The 23,162-nt window shown below is 43.5% G+C and overlaps 1 protein-coding gene across 1 annotated transcript in view; it reads left to right on the top strand.

The window, feature by feature from the left end:
* Positions 1–504: 504 nt before the first annotated feature.
* Positions 505–23,162, top strand: part of LOC126480976 (CLIP domain-containing serine protease HP8-like) — a 37,076-nt gene continuing 14,418 nt past the window's right edge. The window contains exons 1-5 of the mRNA XM_050104454.1: positions 505–509; positions 1,248–1,694; positions 6,044–6,138; positions 19,539–19,644; positions 21,018–21,196. Of these exons, the coding sequence (XP_049960411.1) occupies positions 505–509; positions 1,248–1,694; positions 6,044–6,138; positions 19,539–19,644; positions 21,018–21,196 (832 nt within the window). The remainder of the gene's footprint in view (positions 510–1,247; positions 1,695–6,043; positions 6,139–19,538; positions 19,645–21,017; positions 21,197–23,162) is intronic.

Below are 23,162 nucleotides of genomic sequence, written 5' to 3' on the forward strand. Positions count from 1 at the left end.
CTCATCGAATCTTTTTAAAGACTTATGACTCATATATATATATATATATATATATATATATATATATATATATATATATATATATATATATATATATATATATATGCTCATAATCTTGGTACCTGAGTGTTACCTTAAGCTGTCGTGGTAGTCGGAATGTCGCTTGTAGCTTAGATAAATAACGGAGAAATTTCGCAGTCAAGTTTTCGTTTTCTAATATGAAACTGCGCCACCATCAGAAGAATGTACTAATGCATAGTTAAATTATTGGAGAGATTTGATATTACTTGATGAGAAAACAATTCTGCTACTCGAGAGTAATTTCAGGTTCATTCAGAGTGTGGGTGACAAACAGGAATCTTTTTGCGACGAAAAATAAGAAGAGAACGGTGTGAAACGATAGTCAATCTTCACATATGGAGATAGATTGTGACCGAGCAATGTGTATCATCTTATGTTTATATGGAAACTCAGAATTTTCATGACAGTTTTATTTTGTGAACAATGTCGTAAGTTTTCAGAATGAGATTTTCACTTTGCAGCGGAGTGTGCGCTGATATGAAACTTCTTGGCAGATTAAAACTGTGTGCCGGACCGAGACTCCAACTCGGGACCTTTCCTTTCACGCGCAAGTGCTCTACCAACTGAGCTACCCAAGCTCCACTCACGCCCCGTCCTCACGGCTTTACTTCTGCCAGTATCTCACCTCCTACCTTCCAAACTTTACAGAAGCTCTCCTGCGAACCTTGCAGAACTAGCACTCCTGAAAAGAAGGATATTGCAGAGTCATGGGGATAGCCACAGCCTAGGGGATGTTTCCAGAATGAGATTTTCACTCTCATTTGGTTGAAGTCTCGGTCCGGCACACAGTTTTAATCTGCCAGGAAGTTTCAATGTCTCAAGTTTTGTTCGATTCCCTTGAGACCTTTCCTCAAACGTCAGGTTACTCAGCATAAGAACCAGATTCGATATTTATGTCATAGTTGGAAAACATGTCTCTCCTCTTCTCTCCCTCACCCTCTCTCCCTCCCTCCCTCCCTCCCCTCCCTCCCTCCCTCTCTCTCTCTCTCTCTCTCTCTCTCTCTCTCTCGCTCTCTGTGTGTCCCTTCTCTCTCACAACGCACATTTCTACAGTTTGAAGATTGTGTCATTTTTTTTTTTGAATGGGGCTACAAGAAAATGATTCTATAATTGAAGATGGACTCCTTATGGGAGCGGTGAAGCCACGGCGTGTCGTGTGTTCTCAGAGCAGTGCGAGTCGCCGTGTGTGCGGGTGGCGGAGTGCGGCTGGCTAGTGGAGCTGCTGCATTACGAAAGGCGCCCCACAGACGTCACCGAGTTGATGCGGGGCCTCGTCTGCGGAAGGACGGATGGCCACTTGATCCACGTGTGCTGTGGGTCGCCACCGGGGCAGCTGCAGTACACGCAGAAACCAAGCCGCACCCACAGCCAGAGCAACAGGCGCAGCCAGAGGAGCAGCCGCAGACAGACCAAGGACAGCAGCCAAAGCCGGCTGAGCCACACGCAGAACCCAAGCCGCAGCCACAGGCAGAGCCAAAGCCGCAACCACAGCCAGAGCAACAGGCGCAGCCAGAGGAGCAGCCGCAGACAGACCAAGGACAGCAGCCAAAGCCAGCTGGGCCTGTCAGGCCACAGGACCCGGTGCAGCACCCCAACCTGCGGCTCCTGCCCATGTGAGTGGCGCCGTCTCTTTCCCATGTCTGCTCTTGCTTTCCTCCATACTAGCCAGTTATTATTGGATACAACAGGAATCGTACCACCATCGACCAAATTTCATGTTTTTCAGCCATACTTTCTCTTTGTTTTCATTTAATTGACCTACAGTGTCCGGTGGATCATTAGAGAAGTAGTATACATACGATTTATTTTGTCTCTTACCACATTTACCATTGTTTCTGTGATAATACCTTCAGAATAGTGAAAAAGCCTTTAATACGATGGGTGATTGTAATTAAACTCCCACTGTTTGAGCGACCCGCCATGAAAAACTAGTGTTCTTAGGACAATGAATCACCATGGGAACATTAGTAAGTACATGCACAAGAGCAATCATGAATAAACCGTGTAAATTTCCATATGAGAGGGTAACATTTGTCAATTGCATATTATCTTTACGTTCCATGTCACAAACGTTGGCCAATGTGACGACCTTCTGCATCAAAAAGTGCCGGGAGTTACACTAGAGGTTCCATTTCACAATTTTTTTCAGCACTTTTCGAGCAGTCGATCGCGAAATGTTCAGCTGTCACGACACAGCTCGTGGACTGCTAGAATATCACAGTCCAGCATTCTCAGGCATGGCAACAGTAAATTCTTTAACCGTTTGTGGCGTTACTGGTCGTTGGCCTTTACCTGGAGCAATTCTCAAATTGCCAGTTAATTCGAACTTCCAAATCACATTCTTCAACACCAGCGACACTCACAAGAAGCAGGATCAGTGGTGCTGTTTTTATAAAATAGTCTTATAAGTAAAGCACTGCTAATCTTGATCATACCCTCGTTGACTGTTTGCAATTATAGCACACCTTAATACTTGTGTTTCATCCCTACATCGCCTAATGGCAAGTCATGACTAATACCACTAAAAATATAAATCCTGCAGTGCACAATCTGGACATCATTCCAAAACAGCGGGGTATCCACTTGAGACGTGCTCAATTTTGTCTCAGAAAAGGGCAAATATGATAAGGTAAAAGAAATACTGGGCACAAAATATGTAGTGAGTAAGAAATAAAGTCATGTATTGATAGAGAATGGCAAGAAATGTGGAACAGAGCACAAACACAGAGCAGAACATACCAGTGCCTTCCTAATACAAAAGAAAGAAGAAGACTGACGTATTTCCTTCTGGCCAGATGGGATATGGCCCATATCCCAGTTAATTACTAAAAACGTTACAACTCATCAATCACACTTGTGAATGTGGAGCAATCAGCATGCCGGATCACATCATCTGGAATGTGCCATTAGGCAAGGTGGTAGAGACCAGGACCGGAACGCATCTCGTGGGACAGCAGTCTATAAAAGGAATGAGGAACTGTGGCATAAACTGACATCGCTTACTGGAAAAATATCTACTTACGAAATTCGATCCTGCATAGCAAAGACACAACCAAGAAGACGTCGTACTTCATGATCACGAGCTATGTCATGTCACAGTATTCACCTACCGCAACCTTCCTCAATTAAGGGAGCTTCACAGAGGAGCGGGAAGGATTTCCTGAGACCATGACAGTCATCTCCTAGTCTGTAGACCTGCGCAGCCTCTGTGAATCCTGAGCTGCACCTCAGCATGCAGGATCTAACCAACCACACAAATGAGATATCTAGCTTGGTTATGATAGCAAGTACAGTAGTGTAGTATAAGGTTGTGCAGTGAAGTGTCATGTAGTCTAGTCTTATATGGTAGTGCAGTCCTGAATTATAAATTGCAAAATGTGTGCTCCACCAATGCTGTGTAGTATAAAAGACCAGCAGCAAGTGTCTTCTGCATTCTGGATGAAGAGATATCTGTGCACCAGGTAGTCAAACGATGGAACGTAGACTTTTTTTAGATACTATTATATTCACTTTCAATGCAGACTTTCTATGTAGATTTATCCTCCTTGAACAGCGTAGTACTTAGTTATCACTAACACATTTGAAATTATGTTCAAATATTGTGTGCTTTATTCATGTGAAACATTCTGTCTGTTCTTTTATACAGATAAGACTAAAACAAAATAAATACCCATTTGGTGAATGAAGTAGCGAAAGTTTAATTGTAACCACCCTGCAGAATCACCAAAACGTAGTACAGAAAGTGATGAAACAACCCTGAGATGGGAAAGTATTATGTTTATTTATTTATGAAGCTCTGTGGGTAGATGTGAGCCCGACCTACCTGATCATGGAATGAATCAGTACATAGTTTGCCGAATGCTGATTTGACAATTTACAAACAAAAGAAGTAAAGAAATAATCAAGATGTAAGAAAACGCGAAGAAATTGAGAATGCACGATTAAATGAAGCATTACAATGAAAAGCTGTCAACTACTGTGAGGAATCGCGTACAGAAAAGGAGTATCTCACTAGGAAACCTTTAACCATTTGCTTCAATACTTAGGTTTATATATCAGTTTCTGCACTTCAGCTGGAAACCTTATGGGAACGAAAGCAGCCAACTGGAACAATGGTTTAGGAGCAGTTATCCAAGTGCATGGTTTTCTCCGTCTAGTGTTCACTGAATGGACTGCACGTTCTTCTAAATAAGCCATTATTATCAACAAGGAGTCTGTTAACGGAATATATGTACATAGATGACGATGCTAGATGTCCCAGACACCTCAACAACGGCCTACACAGAGTTCGCAACCTGACACAACAGGTCAGTCTGGCCCCCCTTTTCTGGGCGAAGAATGTTGCTGGTGAGTCCACAGAACTGCCAGTTAACACACTTGCGGAAGCAACTCAGAACAGTTTCGTTTTGGGGCCCTTCAATTGCATTCAGTGAACGCATACATGACGTGCATATCGGCCAACTCTTTATGATTGTAACTGCTCATACTGCTGTGCACTGTAGTTGTGTAAAACCAACGCTGCCTGAAATAGTGGCCCAAGACATTGCTGAACGTAAGTTTCAGGGCAGAGTAATGTGATTATTACTGTGTCAGCAAGAAACACCTTGAGTGAATGGAAAAAAATTGTTTCCAAATAAGTCATGTTTAAAAAAGATTAAAAAAGTCTGCGATTTGTGTAACAAAGGCGGAACATGGACACCAGCCTAGTATTCACCTATTGGGATGTGAGAAGCCACCTAAAAACCACAACCAGACTGGTGACCGCTTTGACCCTACTCGTTAATCCACTGAGCTGTTTCAGTGTGTGGCTGGCATATCTCCCCAGCCTGCAAGTAGCACTTTAACATGCATGTCTATCCAGCTCTTTGATTAGTAGTAAACAATATATAAATCTTCGAATGACTTCCTCAATTCTCACCATCAGGAGCGCATACTGACAGTAGACGTACCCCACAGGCGTATATCAACAAAGTTTCTGTCAGACGCAAATGTGCTCGTGTGGGATCTGGCAGACCTAACACTGCATGTCTGCTGAGCCATGGCTTCAGTAGTTCTGGACTACAATTGCACTCCACCTGCATGGTAGAGAACGGTAGGATGTGGCAGTTCAGCCCACTTGCACTCGGAGCCTCTTTATGATGGGATGCTACGCCTGCGCCTTCCAGTCGCGGTTCCAGCACTATCATTCGTGCTTTGGTACAAAGAGACACCTCCTATTTGGCACTGTGCCTCTGTTTCTTGCTGTATTATTCGTAATGAGTCTTTATACACTTCGAAAAATAAAAGTTAAGCAAATCCTCTGTTTCTTGTGATAATTTGTCGCTACTATTTTCTGCTTCTGTCAAGCTTTCCTACGATGGCATTGCTGCACCACTCTGTAGCCCATCCCTCCTTACTGTTGTGCTAAAACTCGCAGACAAACATGTTGCACATATCTTACAATTTTTTTTGCAGTGGAATACAGATACAAAGCTAAATGAGATGAACGAGGGAGGGTATGAAATCAAACAAAATGCAATTACTCTATAACGAGCAATCAAAGAGTACGTACCCGTTACGTCACATTACTGAGAAAATATACCAGAACAATGTATGAAATTTTGTCCGAGGAGAACTAAAAAACGTTTATCGCCACCGTCAAAACTTGTACACGTTCTTCGTTCATCAGAAACCATTTTCTCAACACGATTTTGACCCTAGTAAATCGCCATGTATAGGCACATGTGTAACAGAGGTTAAAGTAAACCTGCGTAATCAGTGCAGCTTAGAAGAGAGCGATTTTCTCCGAAGGTAACAGGACAGTGCATTTTATGTACACTCTGCAGGCTATCAAAATGTGATTTTTAAACTTATACCATACATTCGACAGGGAATAATATATATTGTCACTAAAATCATCATTACTTACATTTGACAGGAAGACACTTTTCCATTCTTGTGCTGACGTACTCATGTATTGCAGGGACACATGTGGACAGGACTATTCTGACCGCATCACAGACGGTGTGACTCCCATCAACAGGTACCCGTGGTTGGCACTGCTCTTATACTCGCTAGGTAAGTTCTAAGGCTTGCTCTACTATGACTCATATTCATTGCTGCTGACAGTCGCTATCGTGTTCCTACTTAATATAAGCAATGTGAACGATTTCTTATCTTCTGGAAGCATAATTTAGTTCGATGACATACATAGATAAAATTCTCTCACTCCTTCTTCTTTTTCTTGTGGTTTTGACCTACATTGGCGCAGTGTCGGCATACTTATTGACAGATATGGCATGGTTAGTTTAAGCGGCTCCTGGATGCGCTTCCTACTGCTGCCACATTACCCTTGAGACGCAATATGTGAGTATTAGGGCAAGGGGAATTCTGGGACACTCTGCATTGTTGCCAGATGTATCCAACATGGCGGCGATGACATCATCCAAGAAGGCGTCGTGTAGTCTTGTCAACAGTGCATGATGACATCTAAGATGGGGGTCACGGCATCATTCAAGAAACGGAATTTGGCGGGAAGTTTGAATGTTGGTGGGAAAGTGCTGCGTCTGCCTCCCCCAGAAAAATGGCAGTAAGTTCAAATTCCAATGGGATAATGCATCACACCATGGTTATCTCTACAAAGCAAGGATAGCTCACTTGGCCTACCTCCACTGACCTGTCAGCTGAGTGCCACTTCCTCCTATAACTGGCGCCAAGTTTGAATTTTGGTGGGAAAATAGGCCAATTGGGGTTTTGCTGCTAATCGAAGAAAATGGCATGAAACTGAGGACATTTGTACCAACCTCAGTCACCCGACCGCCACCTCCTCCTAAGGATTTGTGGAAAAAAAGATCTTGGAGATAAGTCTTAATTTAAACAATTTCACGCAGGAGTGTTTGCTATGAAGTCCATAGCGCAACTAACTTAGTACACATCACCACCATCAGAGAGCGTTCTCATCTGTGACATAATCCAAGATTTCAGCAAAGAGCGTGTTTACCACAAGGTGCGGACTCCAACTGACTTAGTACACAGTGCCACCATCAGAGGGTGCTACCAAGACATCAGGTGATGATGCAATTACTGTTATCCAAGAAGGCATCAAACAGTGTGTTCACAACAAGGTCTGGACTGAGTACACAGTACCACCAGCAGAGTGCACAGTCCTCCATTTTGTGACAAAATCCAAGATGGTTGGGGGTAAATGTCGGGAAAACGACTCTTCCTGTGCTGGATGCAAGTTTTTATTTTGCAGGCAGTGTCTCCACCATGAGATCTAGACTCCAACTGGCCTAGTACACAGTAATTCCACCAGATGGTGCTGTCATCCCTCCTGTGATGTAATCCAAGATGGTGGTCTGTAGGGGGAAAAGGGCGCCAAAATGACTCAGCCTGCGCTGGGCTGCTGTATTGCTGAAGGAAAAACTGCACGCTATTTATTCTGGAACATTTTATTTAGGGATGGAGTATGTTTATCACACTGATACAAAACACTAGGCCTCAAGGGCTTGGGGCCATGTCACACAGCCCACGCACCTGTAAACTAAATAACGCTCTCAATACACCCAAACAACTCCTAAATTAACCAAATAATTTCAGTACACACTGGTAAACTCATCCTAAATAATGCATCACAGTGACATGTAAACATGCTCAGTACTCGTAAACTGTCCAAATTAAGCATAAGACAGCCTACAGACCTGTTCGCAAAATAATGCAATCAACACACGCAAGCACCCTCCGCCACCCCCCGTCCCCCCGCGAAGTGATGCGGCCGTCAGCTGTCAAACTACACACAGGTGCCCTCGGGCATCAGGTGGCGACAGCCCTTTCATACTTGACACCAGAGTAACTCCTATTGCAATATGTGTTCACCTAGATGCTGATGATGACGTGATCAGACGGGAGTGAAGACTTATTTACAGAGCACAGACACTCCAAGCTGGGCTGTATGCACATCTGGTCGACACAGCCAACGTGAATGGGCGGGCCTGCAGATGCTCCAGGGGACATGCTCAGCTGCGAGTCACTGCCGGACGCAGGGGATAGTTGTCTCTACTTGCGAGTATACAGGTTATACCAACGTCATAGAACTCCAAGGCGCATTCACATCCATCTCATATTCGAGACACCTGCAGGCAGCACTTGTCTTTACCGCTGATGATAGAATAGCACAGGCTGCTTTCCCCCTAGTGTTTGTAATGGACCATGCGTGACATGTTCAGCCGTGCATACCTGCCCCAGGTGTGCATATACACAGACATACAGAAAACAGAGCAAACGCTCTCTGAATGTGGACGTGGCTGGATACAGTTGAGTACGGTGCTATATTACGTCTCCCGATCAGTTCATTTGGGCTAGGTGTTGGCAGCTGTTCTACTTTTACAGGCAGTTTTAGAACACAGAATGAGACGTTATTTTGCGATCGCATGGATAGATCTGACCTAAAATGGATGGAACTGCGAAAAATGACAAGGGAATAGAGGATAGATTGACAGAATGTACACCGAAATGCTGTGAAATTGAGGAAATACTAGAGTCTCTTCTGGTTCGAGCCAAACAATTTGTGCATGGGAACAAGTATGCGGCAACAGGAAGGATCCGGGAAAAGGTCAACATCGAAACGAAGGGAATCAGGGGGGTAGTCAATTGTTTTTCCGTTGAGGCAGTATTATAGTGTATGTCTGTTGAGGTACCAGTGATACACATGAGTATTTGAAGCTTTTCAGGAGGACAGAGAACCATTCACCTCTAAACTTACTTGCATCTCCGTTAAAGGTTAACAAGGAGTGGACGGGGTGATCGATTGAGATAGAGCTGTAATGAGGTATGATTTAATGGTTGACTGAATGATTCTAAAGAAGGAGAAGTTGGTGAAGGTCAATTTTTTTCCAGTGTTCTGTCCGTGTGCATCTGTCATGTGACATGGCCTGCACTCTACTCATATACAGCCCCCTGTCCTGTATGCGGTTTAAAGCACTGTCTACTTTTGATTGTTAATGGTTAACCTGTCGGTCATCAGAGGACTTCCATCTCATGGGTGATGAAACTTGACACATTCCTCTAAACAACTTTGATTTATGTGATGTATTCCATCCCCCCCCCCCCCCCCCAATCTCATCTTGAGTATAAAATCGAGACTTCAGCATCATAAATAAGTTAGAAATAGGAGCTTGTGAGGCGTTGCAATCGCCTTGTACACATTTTCCCGACAGATGTGCTGTTTACAGAGTTAGTGATGGAATGACGTAATTTTCACATGTTGGACGCTGCTGCTATGCGTTTATTTGTTCCCTTGTAGGATGAATCCCCCGCTACTAACGAGCATTTTATATAGGTCTGATGCAGGCATTGTATAATTTCTGAACGGTGTTCGGATGTGAACAGTGGACACTATATGCCTCCGGAAAGCTATATTGTGGTCGTATCACGCAGAGCAAGTGTTTTACGGTTCCATAACATAGTTTTTCGTAGAGAAACTAGGAAGGAGGATGTATGTCATGCGCTTGAAATATATTTCTCACAAAAGAATATTAACAACGCTACATTTCATACGTCTGATAGGTCGGAAACGCAGGTGACCTAACATTATTTGCCCATTTTAAGTGCAGAACGTTGTAGTCTTAGGACTGCATGTGTTTATGTCCTCTCTTACGAATGTCTTCCTAGACTCTAGAACAGTACTTTAGAGTTGATAGCTTGGTTGATTTACATAAAAATGCGTCGAACTCCATCCGTCTGGAGTTCAATCGCCTATAAAAATCATTATTTCTTGTTCTTCTTAACTGTCTGCTATTACATCATGGCACTTTGAAATGTGTTACTATACATCGATAAGGAGTGCTAAGCTCCTCGACATGGATGCATCTCGAGATGGGTGAGAACTTGGAAAGCTCCATTCATTCATGAGAGGTGGAGTGTAGCGGTCTTGTTCTGGTCGGTTGCAGATTAATTCGCTAACGGTGTTGCACGTCAGGTTGGTCAGTGACTATGTGAGGAGGGTCTTTCACTCTCTGAATGCTCTGTGACTCCCATACACAGAGAGATAGATCGTAAATTAAATATTATGCTTGAGGTGATAGAAATATGTGGAGCATTGTGTGGTATACTTTGATGATTTATGTGTTCGAGAATTAACACTGAATGGATGTACTGCACAGTCATCTATCCATGTTCGCACTGATACTCACGAAGTGGAGAGGGGGTGGTTTAGCTATGAATCTGAAATTCGGGAAACATGCTATCACATCACTGGCCAGTGTTGAAGTTACTGTAAAACTGTTCACACTGTCAACTGTGATGCTTATTATTAGAGTACATTGATGGTGTCTTTCCCATCCCATCTGTGCACTGGTTACTACATAATGATTGACTGATATTGATTGTTTGAGTTGGGGAAAAGTTTTGGTGGATGGACAGCAACTTCTGGGGTGGAGAGCACCGAAACACTGATCGCGTACATGAGTGCAGTATGAGGAATCAGTCGAAAGGGAATGCAGAGACATCAGCTATTCCGTCAGGGTGAGAAACAAGTCTAAATGTAGAGCTCGTGAATCAACTTCGGACCGTAGTTTGGAGGCCTACGCCAATGCGGCAAAACTCTTCCAGTTTGCTTATATTGTAACTGTCTTTTATTTAAAATCAACCGATGTGTGGCGTGTTATGCTACCCGCCATAAGAATACGATTTACACCATGCTACGTCTAGTTTCCTGCGAAAGTTTGCGGGTCAGAACTTCTTAACGTCAGTTTAGAACATGACACTGGCCTCAAAGTTGTGGCAGAAAAACAAAATGTTTGGCATTGTACAAAAGTGTATTAGAAAACAGTGTTTGAATCAGGCTTAGAATGAGCACCTCTTGTGTCTTAGTATAGTCTGCGGGATACGATAATTTGCCTAGACTATAGGTGATCAAACTTTAAAGTGGCCTCTGCAGTGCCTATACATTTAACAGGCGCCGGTAGCAGCAGCAGTTTCAGGTGTAAATTCGGTGAGGGTCGAGGTATACCGTTAGGAATGCTCGGATGGCTGCATGCTACGCTATTTTGGGAAGCATTGCGGAATCTCCATCTCCACTCTGGAGGCCCATCGCAGATTTGCGTCATTGCGTCGGCATCGGTGCCTAGGTGACTTCTAAATCGGATGAGCTTTTATAGTTTGTAATTTTTCTATGTTGGGGGTAGAGAATAAAGATGATAGCATGTTTGGCTGATTGATTTGAATCTACGCGGATCCGTAGTACTTGTATCTAGTTTGGGGACGTACCACATTGTTCGCATTTCTGCCGAATGGTCGAAACATACTCCTGTTGCCCAAACTCAGGTCGTCCTGTTTCTACATGGGTTGCAGATGGTGGTGGATATGTCTTTCTCCTACTTCTGCTCAGTTCAGACTTAAATTGGAACGATGACATGCGCGAAGCTGTAGAAATGGAAGCAGTTGCAAGACGCATAGGGGATGACTAAAACCATGTTGGAATTTTACTGTAGCAGCTAGGTTCAGGAAAGATGACTCGTTTCGAGAGATGGGAGTGCCAGAAATATGATTCACTTGTGGGTGTGATCCGATGCAGTTATGTGCTTGAATGGGGAGACCTGATTCCAAATCAATGACGTCATTTCTATTGGACAGCGTAACACTAGAGATCTGAGAAGCTAGCGTACATTTTTCTTCTTATGACCTCAATCGGTACATTATCTACCACTGCTGTTTGTGTTCCTTCTCAATCAGTCATCGCCTATAACTCAGTGGATATATCGCAGAACCTCTGATATGGTATCAAGACAGAATGCGTTACAAATACTATAGAATTATCGGTTTGAGGGAGTGGCAAATACACTTACATACCACGTTCCTTAGCTGAACCACTTTCAAAATGTGGTACTTTTATCACAAGGTTGCATCGTGGTCTGGTAATACACGTTCCCATGATCACCGTCACGGTATCCATCCAGAAAAAGCCACCTTATTCAGAGGTAATGTCGTACCTCAATTCGTGAATTAGGTATAGCTTTTAACACGGATACTTGTGTGCCCCTGTAGAACCAAGACCGCTTCTGACAGTAACATGCAGTAGTTGCTGCGATCGGTTTTTTCTTTAACGTCTCACTGATTGCGTCTCTCTTTCTAGGGCATGGTGGCAGGACTTGCAAGAAAAACCTAAGAGACATGCACACCCATCGTTGATTTTCGGTCAGTATTATTTCGTATCGCAGGCAATCAGTTATTGATGAAGAATCATACTTAGTAGTAGTAGGGAATATGTGATATGATCGCATTTGAGCACCAGGCTTTATAAAGTATGTGTTTGTGGAAAGGAAATGACTATGTCCAGTCATACAGAGGGTATGGATTTGACTTGGAGTACTGTGATAGCAAAGGGAAGAGTATGTCAAGTCATAAGAAAGGTAGTCATATTTCTATTTCCAGAGCCAGTGCTGACAGCAGAGAGTATTTCCGATAGTTCGCTCTTTGTTGAATGCCGTTCAATTGAGAACACGATCGTAACATTTAATTGTAAGTATAATGATAAAGGATATATGTGACTGGTTTCCTAGAATGATTCCATGTACGCATGGCCTGTGGTGGGAATGATTTACGTTCCCTGTTAACGGCAGCATCCGTCTGAAGGCAGAGGCCTGTTGGAGCGTAGGCATGTATCTGAGTTAACTTTGACGTCCTGTAGACGACCGAATAGCGAACTAATACTTAGTATGTGTTGGGCGGCTTTTGTGATCAAGTGGAAAGTTGAGAAGATTGTGTATGGAGGTGGATTTGCGTTGGACTGTTATTCACTCCCATGTAAATTGTTTGGTTGACTGCTTCTGCAAATTTCGCGCTTTTATTTTGTTGAGGGAAGATCGATTGTGGTGTGTGCATCTAGCATGTGGAAGACATGTTTGCCTGCTTTCTAGACATGGGATACTTGTGTGCCCCTGTAGAACCAAGACCGCTTCTGACAGTAACATGCAGGCTTGTAAATTATAGGGATGATTTGGTATCTGTTACATCACCGACATCAGCATTCGAGAATGGAAATAAGTTTCCACTATTTGTTTGTAGTTACTCAGTGGTATACAGCACACTGCACCTCGCAAAAGTTTGGGGATTTGTAGAGAAATAATTAACAGTCTGTATCTTGGGAATTATGTTGTGCTAGCGATCGGTAGGATGCTGCCTAGTGCTTGATATCAAGAAGTACCGTGACAGTGTTATAATATTATCACGAACCATGCAAAAACATGTGTGTTCTTGTAATCCCTGAGTCTGGAAGTGTGTGTAGAAAGGCGAGCAAGCAAGGAAGCAGAAACATTAACGAGTTTGTGCCGAGGGGAAATGATCCCGAATTTGTAGAACAGTTCTGAAGTGCCATGGGCACCTGTCGGACGTAGATGCCCAAGTGCTGAGAGGAGTATATATACGAAACTGTCCGTCTCCACGGTATATGTACAAATGATGTAAAAGGGATGATTTTGTATGGTGGAGGATGTGAATTGTATGTTTAGTACATCGACAAGGTAGACGGTGATATATTGATGGATTTGAGATCGGTTTCACACTCTAATATTCAAGCTCCTGTCCTTGGTGGAAGAGCAGTGTAAATGAGTAAGAGTCTTCCCGTATTTGACGATATCCATGGCACTTTGCGAGGTTTAGTTGTTGGTGCAATATTGTTCAGTGCAAAATAGTTTATTGCTGCTGAAAGTCTCGTCTGTAGAAAGAAAGAAAAGGCTGACGGTGCTTCCCTAGGACTGGGGAGCATCATGACATATAGCTGGTGTGTGTGTATGCATACCATAAGTTTTTGGGTGCTGTACAGATACAAAAGGTAACTGCACTGTTTGTGTAAAATGTGTATATATTGTATTGTAAAGTTACTGTGGCTTACATTGTGTAAAATGTGTATATATTGCATTGTAAAGTTACTACAGTTTGTTATGGCATGACTAGAAAGGATGACTGTGTGTCCTATCATGAGGGATGAATAGATTCAGCACATTCATAACCGTGAGGATATGAAAGAGAATTTCAAGTGGAAAATTATATGTGCTATAGGTACTGAGATTTGTTCCAGAAGCCCAGTTGTCAATAGGAGACATTACCTGTACATTCATCAGTGTCATACTGTAGCAGCACTAGTAATATTTAATTGTAGTTACACAGGTAAATATCTTCCTGGCTTCCAATATTCTTGTAGGTCTTGTATGTATTAGATGATCTGTAGACAAGTTCGCAGGTTTAACTGTCGATGCAATTTAGCGACCTCTCCAAAATAATTTTATTTCTGAAGAAAAGGTGGATTGTGCTTTGATACCGGCGGCATTAGTAATTCAGTGCGTAAATTCGATAAGAGCCAATCATAAAATTCGATTCATTCACATCCTTTGTTCTGGGATATAGGAGCCTCTACATAGCGGTGAGATCATTTGTGTATGTTGAGAGCAGGAAGGCAATCGTGTTAGGTCATCGAGAAAGCCTGTATTCGGCGTTATTTTAGTAAACAGGTTCTGTTAGGGTAAGAATTTTCGTGCATACAAGCTGAGACTTCAAGAAAGCGAGTGTTAACTATTTCTGGGACACTATACAATTCCTGCGAGGTCGACTTGGAAGCTATTTTTTACAAAGCCATGTGACATAAGAACAACATTGAGAACATATTAGATGGCGAGTGGCCACGCAGACGTTTCGTGGCAAGGTGAGGTGTGAACCATGCTGGGGCAGGTATGCATGGCTGAACACATAACACTTGGTCCACCACAAATGCTAGGGGGAAGGCAGCCTGTGCTATTCTGTCATCAGCAGTAAAGACAAGTGCTGTCTTCAGGTGTCTTGAGTATGAAGTGTACGTGTATGCACCTTGCAGTTCTGTGACATCGGTATAACCATGGTTGTATACTCGGAAACAGAGACAAATTTCCCCTGCGTCTGGCAGCGGATCGCATCTGAGCATGTCCCCTGGAGCATCTGCGTGCCCACCCTATATGTCAGCTGCGTGGACCAGATGTGCACGTGACCCAGCTTGGAGGGTCTATGCTCTGTAAATAAGTCTTCACTCCCATCCGATCGCATCATCATCAGCATCTAGGTGCGGTCTAGTGTTTTGAAACAGTGTGATAAATATTTCCTGGCAGATTAACACTGTGTGCCAGACGGAGACTCGAACTTGGGACCTTTGCCTTTCGCGGGCAAGTGCTCTACCAACTGAGCTACCCAAGCACGACTCACACCCCGTCCTCACAGCTTTACTTCTGCCAGGAAGTTTCATATCAGCGCACAATCCGCTGCAGAGTAAAAATCTCATTCTGGAAACATTCCACAGGCTGTGGCTAAGCCATGTCTCCGCATTATCCTTTCTTTCAGGAGTGCTAGTTCTGCAAGTTTCGCAGGAGAACTTCTGTAAAGTTTGGAAGGTAGGAGACGAGGTACTGGCAGAAGTAAAGCTGTGAGGATGGGGCTGAGTCGTGATTGGGTAGCTTAGTTGGTAGAGCACTTGCCCACGAAAGGCAAAGGTCCTGAGTTCGAGTCTCGGTCCGGCACACAGTTTTAATCTGCCAGGAAGTTTCATATCAGCGCACACTCCGCTGCAGAGTGAAAATCTCATTCTGGAGTGTGATAAATGTACTCCATCCCTAAAAAAAATGTTCCATAATAAATAGTGTCCAGTCCTTCCTTACACTACACAGCAGCTCAGCGCAGGCTGAGTCATTTTGGCTCCATTTTCCCCCTACAGACCACCATCTTGGATTACATCACAGGAGGGCTGACAGCACCAACTGGTGGAAGTACTGTGTACTAATTCAGTTGGAGTCTACACCTTGTGGTGGATAGACTGCCTGCAAAATTAAGACTTGTGTCCAGAGTCGTTTTCCCGCCATTTTCTCACACCATCTTGGATTACATCAGGAAACGGGCAACAGCACCCTCTGTACTCTGTATTGTGTACTAGGCCAGTTAGAGTCTAGATCTCATGGTGGAGACACTGCCTGCAAAATAAAAACATATGCCCAGCACAGGAAGAGTCGTTTTCCCAGTATTTACCCACACCATCCTGGATTACGATATGAAATGGAGGACAGTGCACTCTGCTGGTGGTACTGTGTACTCAGTCCAGACCTTGTTGTGAACACACTGTTTGACGCCATCTTGGATAACGGTAGCTGCGTCATCACCTGATGTCACGGTAGCACCCTCTGGTGGTGGCACTGTGTACTAAGTAAGTTGGATTCCACACCTCATGGTGAACACTCTGTTTGCTGCCATCTTGGATTACATTACAGATGAGAACGCTCTCTGGTGGTGGTGATGTGTACTAAGTGAGTTGGGCTCTGGACCTCATGGAGAACACAGCTGCATGAAATTGTTTAAATAAAGACTTATCTCCAAGTCCTTTTTTTCCACAAATATTTAGGAGGAGGTGGCGATCGAGCGACTGAGGTTAGTACAAATGTCCTCTCCTTCACGCCATTTTCTTAGAGTAGCAGCGAAATCACAAGTTGCGTATCTTCCTACCAAAATTCAAATTTAGCGCCTGTTCATAGGAGGAAGTGGCGGTCGGGTGACATACGTTAGTGGAGGCAGGTCGAGTGAGCTACCTTCCCACGATTTTCTTTGCTTAGTAGAGATAACTGTGGTGTGATGCATTATCCCATTGGAATTTGAACTCAGCGCCATTTTTCTAGGGGAGGGGGTCATGGCACTTTCCTTCAAAAATTCAAACTTCCAGCCAAACTCCGCCATCTTGAATGATGTCATGGCCACCATCTTGGATATTGTCATGTGCTGTTGCCAAGACTACATGACGCCATCTTGGATGACGTCATCGCCGTTATCTTGGATACATCTGCCAACAATGCAGAGTGGAACAGAATCCCTCTTTCTCCACTACTTATTTGCACCCCAAGTATCTGCATGTCGTATTTATTATTCATGTGAAAGTGAGCAAAAGCTTAAGAAATGTCCGTGATTCGTGTAACTTAGGCGGAACTTGGGTACCACCCTGGAATTCATCTAGTGGGATGTGAGAATCCACCTAAAAATCCTAGCCAGACAGGTGACCACACTGACCCTCGTCGGTAATCCTCTGGGTGTATTCGATCTGGGGCTGGCATGCCTCCCCTGCCAGCAAATCTAAAGCTTCATACGATTTCCTCTATTTTCGTCATCAGGAACTTACTGATGCTGGTAGCGGATGTAAATTTGTTCGCCTTTTCATAAGGTTATCACGACGTATTCAGCCAACTGATACACATTAAATAAAAGAACATCGTTTAAAATAGACAACTCCTACTATAATCACTGAGGAAGTAGTCAGTAGCTTCATTTATCATTCAGTCTTAACGTGACAAGGAAACGTGAGAGTCCCAACGCTATCCTACTTTAAACCTGCGGATGGTAGAAGGCAACTATAGGAAGTTGTCTCCAATAGGACACAACATTTTTTTTAAACCTACAACGGTTGCTCAGTTATAAACAAAACATACAAATAAAACTTTATCAAAAGTATTCCAGTCAAGAAATTTAGTTTTCTTTGGTGAGCACGAATTTCGGTTTAAAATACCAACAGCTCACTGATTAATGGCAATAGTTACACATTTATACTACGTTTGTCGTAAAAGATTAATGCATGACTACTTCACCAGTTATTGTGCTTCCTATCTTCAGTCAAGACCAATGTAAGTTAATAACTTTCAGCTTAGGAATTTCATAATAAAGAACTGCTTTTACATCTTTGGGATGTGGCAGAACGAAACCAGAATGCACAGGAAGTTCTCGGAAGCAACGATTCGGTCTATCATCTCAATTCACAAATAATAATTTTCCTGGAATAAGAAGACTGCATAAGCAGTGGAATCTCTCCCGTCACTGAACATGTGAACAAAGCTTCTGTTGATTTTGATATTCACGTCACTGACGTTACTTTTGGCTGCTGTCACTCTCATAGTCATTGCGTTGTCTCCATTTTCCCTCCCACTAACATAATGAACTACGGTAGTACTCATCACATTTTCTATTGCACGACAAAAAGATAATTAGTGTTTGGCGTTGAGTCAACAACGAGGTAAGCAGACACAAACACAAGCTCTGATTAAGATGGGACGTGCTAGGAAATAGCCTGCGCACGTTTCAAAGCAACAATCCCAGCATTTGCTAAATCTGGATGGCTGGACGGGTATTTCAACCAGCGTCCTTCTGAATGTGAGTCCAGGGGGCTGACCTATGAGCAACTCCAGTCGTTTTATTTCAGTACAGCTTGGTCAGATGAAGTACTTTGGTTTTATATACTTCGTGTTTGCCATGATTTCTGGTTGTACGACGTTATGGGCAGCTATTTGTCGAAGAAGCTCACATTAATCCTGTAGCCTGATAGCCGTAAGTCGAGATTTTGGCCGGTACTCATGGCCTTCATCTACCACTTAATAATGGTTGTATAGTTGAATACGACCAGTAGTTTACCAATAAAAGTAGTTCAATCTCAGCCAGAGCAGTGTTATTGCTTCATAAACATACTTTTTTAGTGATACGCTTTTCACATTATTCAGGGCAATGATTTTAATGAGAGAGAGTGTGAGATACAATCTTGATCCGATTTTTTGCTACTACGTTCTCCCAGATGGGATTAGTTGAGTAATTATGTGCACCTGTAACTGCCTTTCCCAAGCAGAGTATTTGTGTTCTCTGTAGTACTAGCTGTAACCGAGCAAGTAATGAAACAACGCAACAGTAAAAAAAGAAATGTCATCAGTCTGTAGGATGGTTTCAGAACCACAGTGTTTTACTAGGAACAGTCCTATTGGAGGCAGTATCCTGTGGCACGCGGGGTAGCCTCGAGGTCTCAGGCGTCTTGCCACGGTTCGCGCGGCTCGTCCCCTTCGGAGGTTCGAATCGTCCTTCGGGCATGGGTGTGCGTGTTGTCCTTAGCGTAAGATAGTTTAAGTTAAATTAAGTAGCGGTTAAGTCTAGGGACTGATGACCTCAGCAGTCCCGTGGGAACTTACCACCACCACCGCAGTATCCTGTTGATTTCCTCCAGAGCTTCGAACAGACTTGACCGACCAGTTACAGAGGAACGTAAATTCAACATTGACTCCTAGAAACGCTGAAACTCGGCATTATTTCACATTAACAATCATAGCTTGAGGCTAAAGGAAGGATAAGTGACAAATAAAACTCTTAGAACTGATTAAAGATCTAATTAGAGACTTTTGGATTCGTAATTATGAACTGGGCACTGAGCCACTTAGTACTTAGCACTAAAGCTAGAAGGTAAGTTTTGGTGTATAGCCATAATGAAGAATGTCAGACTTTCTGTTATACATTAATGTATATTAATTAGAGAGTCAAGTCTCTCTAAGATATCGTTAATGGTTGCGTCATAAACAGTAAACTGCCATGTCATGATTTCAATCTCCTAATAAAATAATTTCTAAAAGTTATGCTGGTTTAGATTTGTCACTGGCTGTGAGGCTGAGCATTTTCAGACGGCGGCCCCCCCGTGTTGCTGTGCGACGGCGCACTCGTCACCGGGCGCTACGTGCTGACCGTGGCGCAGTGCGTCATCCACAAGAACCTCAACCGCTACAAGCTGTGAGTACTCCTCACTATTCTCACTCCCAGCTGTGTGGCGTCATTGGGAGTCCGTAAGCTTACCAAAGAGAGATAAACATTTGAAGTCTTGGTGGGGTTGCTACATTAGATGTGACAATGCCGTTGACTACGTGTCGTACGAAAGTTCTTTTTAAGGCGGGGCATCTGCTGAATGCCATGAGGATTCTCTGACTGCTTGAAACGCTATATGCTCTTTTAATGCTAGGGCTGGACATGACGATTATGCAATGAAGCGATTTTCATGTGAAGCTGCTGGAAATTTATCATTCCTATGTGAAAATCAAATCCATCAACAATCACTAACCAGTCGGGTGTAGGGTCACCGACTAGCTAGTTGAGGCGCAGGTAGCCGCCATACTTCCTCAAAAGGGCCTAGACGGCGAGGCCATTCCGCGCGCCTGAAGAGATGTCGTCTACCATTTCTTACAGAACTTCGCTTAAAAATATCTTGGGGACGGAAACCAATATAATCATCGAGCTTTGCCTGTTTACGTATCTATTACCAAACTAAGAAAAAGAGTATTACGCGACATCTCTAAAGAAATAGTAGGTTATGTAAAATTGCCTTGTGAGTAGTTCAGTTTTCTCATGACTGATAACTTTTTTAACTAGAACACTACGCATAACATAAAAGAGAACTTTCAAAAGGACTGTAAGATAAAACTTTGAACGTAGCTGCTAAGGTTCAGTGACCGTGTCAGAATTATATTGGAACAAATAAGCCTCGGTCACAAATATTGAGTCAAAATTGATCTGGTTTGACGCTACTATGAGCGTCGTCTTCAGAATTAGACTAACTGTACTAAAACATATTAGGTATATAGCACATTAATAAAATTAAAGTTTGTACTGACTCGAAAAGATGCAGTACTTATAAGTCACATATTAAAAAAGATCTAAGCTGGAAAGGCGACGTCATGAACAGTTGTGAGATGGCGAGCCGCTAAAGGCTGCTCGTATTATGAACAAGGGTTGCAACAAAACTCAGTCTTTTTTAAAATGTGACTTGTAAGTACTGCATCTTTTCGAGTCAGTACAAACTTTAAGTTTATTAATGTACTACATACCTAATATGTTTTAGTAGAGTTAGTCTAATTCTGAAGACGACGCTCACGGTAGCATCGAAACCAGGTCAATTTTGACTTAATATTTGTGACCGAGGGCTTATTTGTTCCAATATAGGCCTGTAAGATAGTAAATTTGACTCGAGAAGTAGTACATAGGCACCAGCGGTAACAGCAAACGAATTCCATACTTAGCAGAAGATAGCAAAACTCGGGACACTATGTCTGGTAAAAAGTATTTCTCTCTGAATGATGGCAGTGGCCAATGTTTTTTTTTCTCCATGTCAGGGTGAGTGTACGGCTGGGCGAGTGGGACCAGCGCACAGACGTGGACTGCGACGGCGACTTCTGCGTGCCTCCGGCACAGGACTTCGGAATCGAGCAGTCCATTCCGCACCCGGAGTACACCCCTAAGCTCTCCAACGACATCGCGCTGCTCAGACTTGACCGCGACGCTCCCTATTCGCGTGAGTGTTTTGCTGCTGGCTGCTCGTCCTCACAACGCCTCTTTAGTAGCACTGTCGAACAGAGAAGTGTAATGTACCGTGTCAGACTGGTACAGTGTGTCAGACGTAAACACGGCCCCCAAGCCCATTGCCAGTACTAGCTGCAGAAAGAGATACACCCTGAAATGACTATCACACCAGTTGAAATTGAGACGGCTCCATTCACTGACCCCATAAACAACTCATTGTGTACAATAGTAGCCAAAACAATGTGTTTTGATAATTTGAGCAAACTATTGACGATGAACTACTATTAACATTGTGGATGGACCTAGAAGTGTTAGGAAGTCTGCATGAAACTCTGTCCAGATAAATGTCAAGAAGTTACACGAATAAAATTTTGCTTTTAGCCATGTCAGTATGTATTGCGAAATACAGGGGATGGAACAGAAATATAGAAATACCAAAAATATCCCACATTACCACGCCTATTCGATGTAGGAAAACAGGTGGCGTTCGAAATACCTTCCAGTTTACTTGGAATGGATACATACAGGTCCTGTGTGGTTTTCAAGGACTCTTACACTGTTCTTCCTGCAAAACAATGTCAAGTTCAGGTAACGATGCCAGAGCTGGATACAGATCACGCACCCCTCTATGTAAACTGTATCACAAAGGCTCCATAATACCGAGAGCTGATGACTCAGGCGGCCAGGACACATGTGACGTTTCACAAAACCAGTCCTTGACGATGTGAGCTGTGTGAACAGGAGCCCTTTCGTCGTGGAACACAGCATAATTTTCGGGGAAGAAACGTGTACCATGGGGAGGACCTGATCAGCCAGAATAATCACATAATCCTTCGCAGTAACGCAACCTTGCAGAGTAATCACGGGACCCGTCGAACAGAACGAGACTGGTGCCTAAATCATCACCGAACTCCAGCCATGTTCCACTCTGGGACGTAAATTCGGCCAAAAGTTGGAAACGGTGTTTTCTAAGAAGCATCCCACCAAATAGCTTTACTCCATTCCTCTATAGTCCAGGGTTTATGGTTTCAGCACAACGTTTTCCTGTTAGACATTTTCATCATTGATACATGGTTTTGGAATTCCAGCTGACCTGCCGACAGAGTTCATAAGGGCGATATTCAGTTCTACAATGATATTTATGACTGTCGTTCTCTTATCTTCTGTCATAGTCCTCTTCAATGACCGTCCGCCACTGTCACTCAACACACACTTTCGCCTGTTTTGTCACTTAGAGAATGATGTTTCTCCACTTTTTGTATAAGGTGCCTCTTGAAAAACCAAACATTTCGCCTCTACTTAGTTATGGAAGCACCCACAATAACGATCTGCCCGCATGCGAATCCACCTAGCTCTCACATGATGTACTCACAACCGTACAGAACACTGTTCAGCGTACGACTGACAGTTGTAGCATTGTAAGGAAGTTGCACAGGTGCCTCCTGCGGTCAACCACAGCGTCGCAGCCCGCTGGCTTGGCTGGCGTCTGCATTTATGATGAAACACGCATTTATCCCGGTCTTTCCATATTTTTTGTCCCACCCTTGCAAATTTATGCAGTTTTTTAAGTTTGGTTTTTTGTGTGTCTCCATCAAATGGGTATGCAGGTATGCTGTACCATCCTAAAATTCTTTCTAGACACTTTATTGCCAATCCAAATCAGTCAATGGAGGTGAAGTATTGTAAATAATTTTCTTTCTTTTATACACTCCTGGAAATGGAAAAAAGAACACATTGACACCGGTGTGTCAGACCCACCATACTTGCTCCGGACACTGCGAGAGGGCTGTACAAGCAATGATCACACGCACGGCACAGCGGACACACCAGGAACCACGGTGTTGGCCGTCGAATGGCGCTAGCTGCGCAGCATTTGTGCACCGCCGCCGTCAGTGTCATCCAGTTTGCCGTGGCATACGGAGCTCCATCGCAGTCTTTAACACTGGTAGCATGCCGCG

This window comes from Schistocerca serialis, chromosome 1, assembly GCF_023864345.2.
Source record: "Schistocerca serialis cubense isolate TAMUIC-IGC-003099 chromosome 1, iqSchSeri2.2, whole genome shotgun sequence".
NCBI lineage: Eukaryota > Metazoa > Arthropoda > Insecta > Orthoptera > Acrididae > Schistocerca > Schistocerca serialis.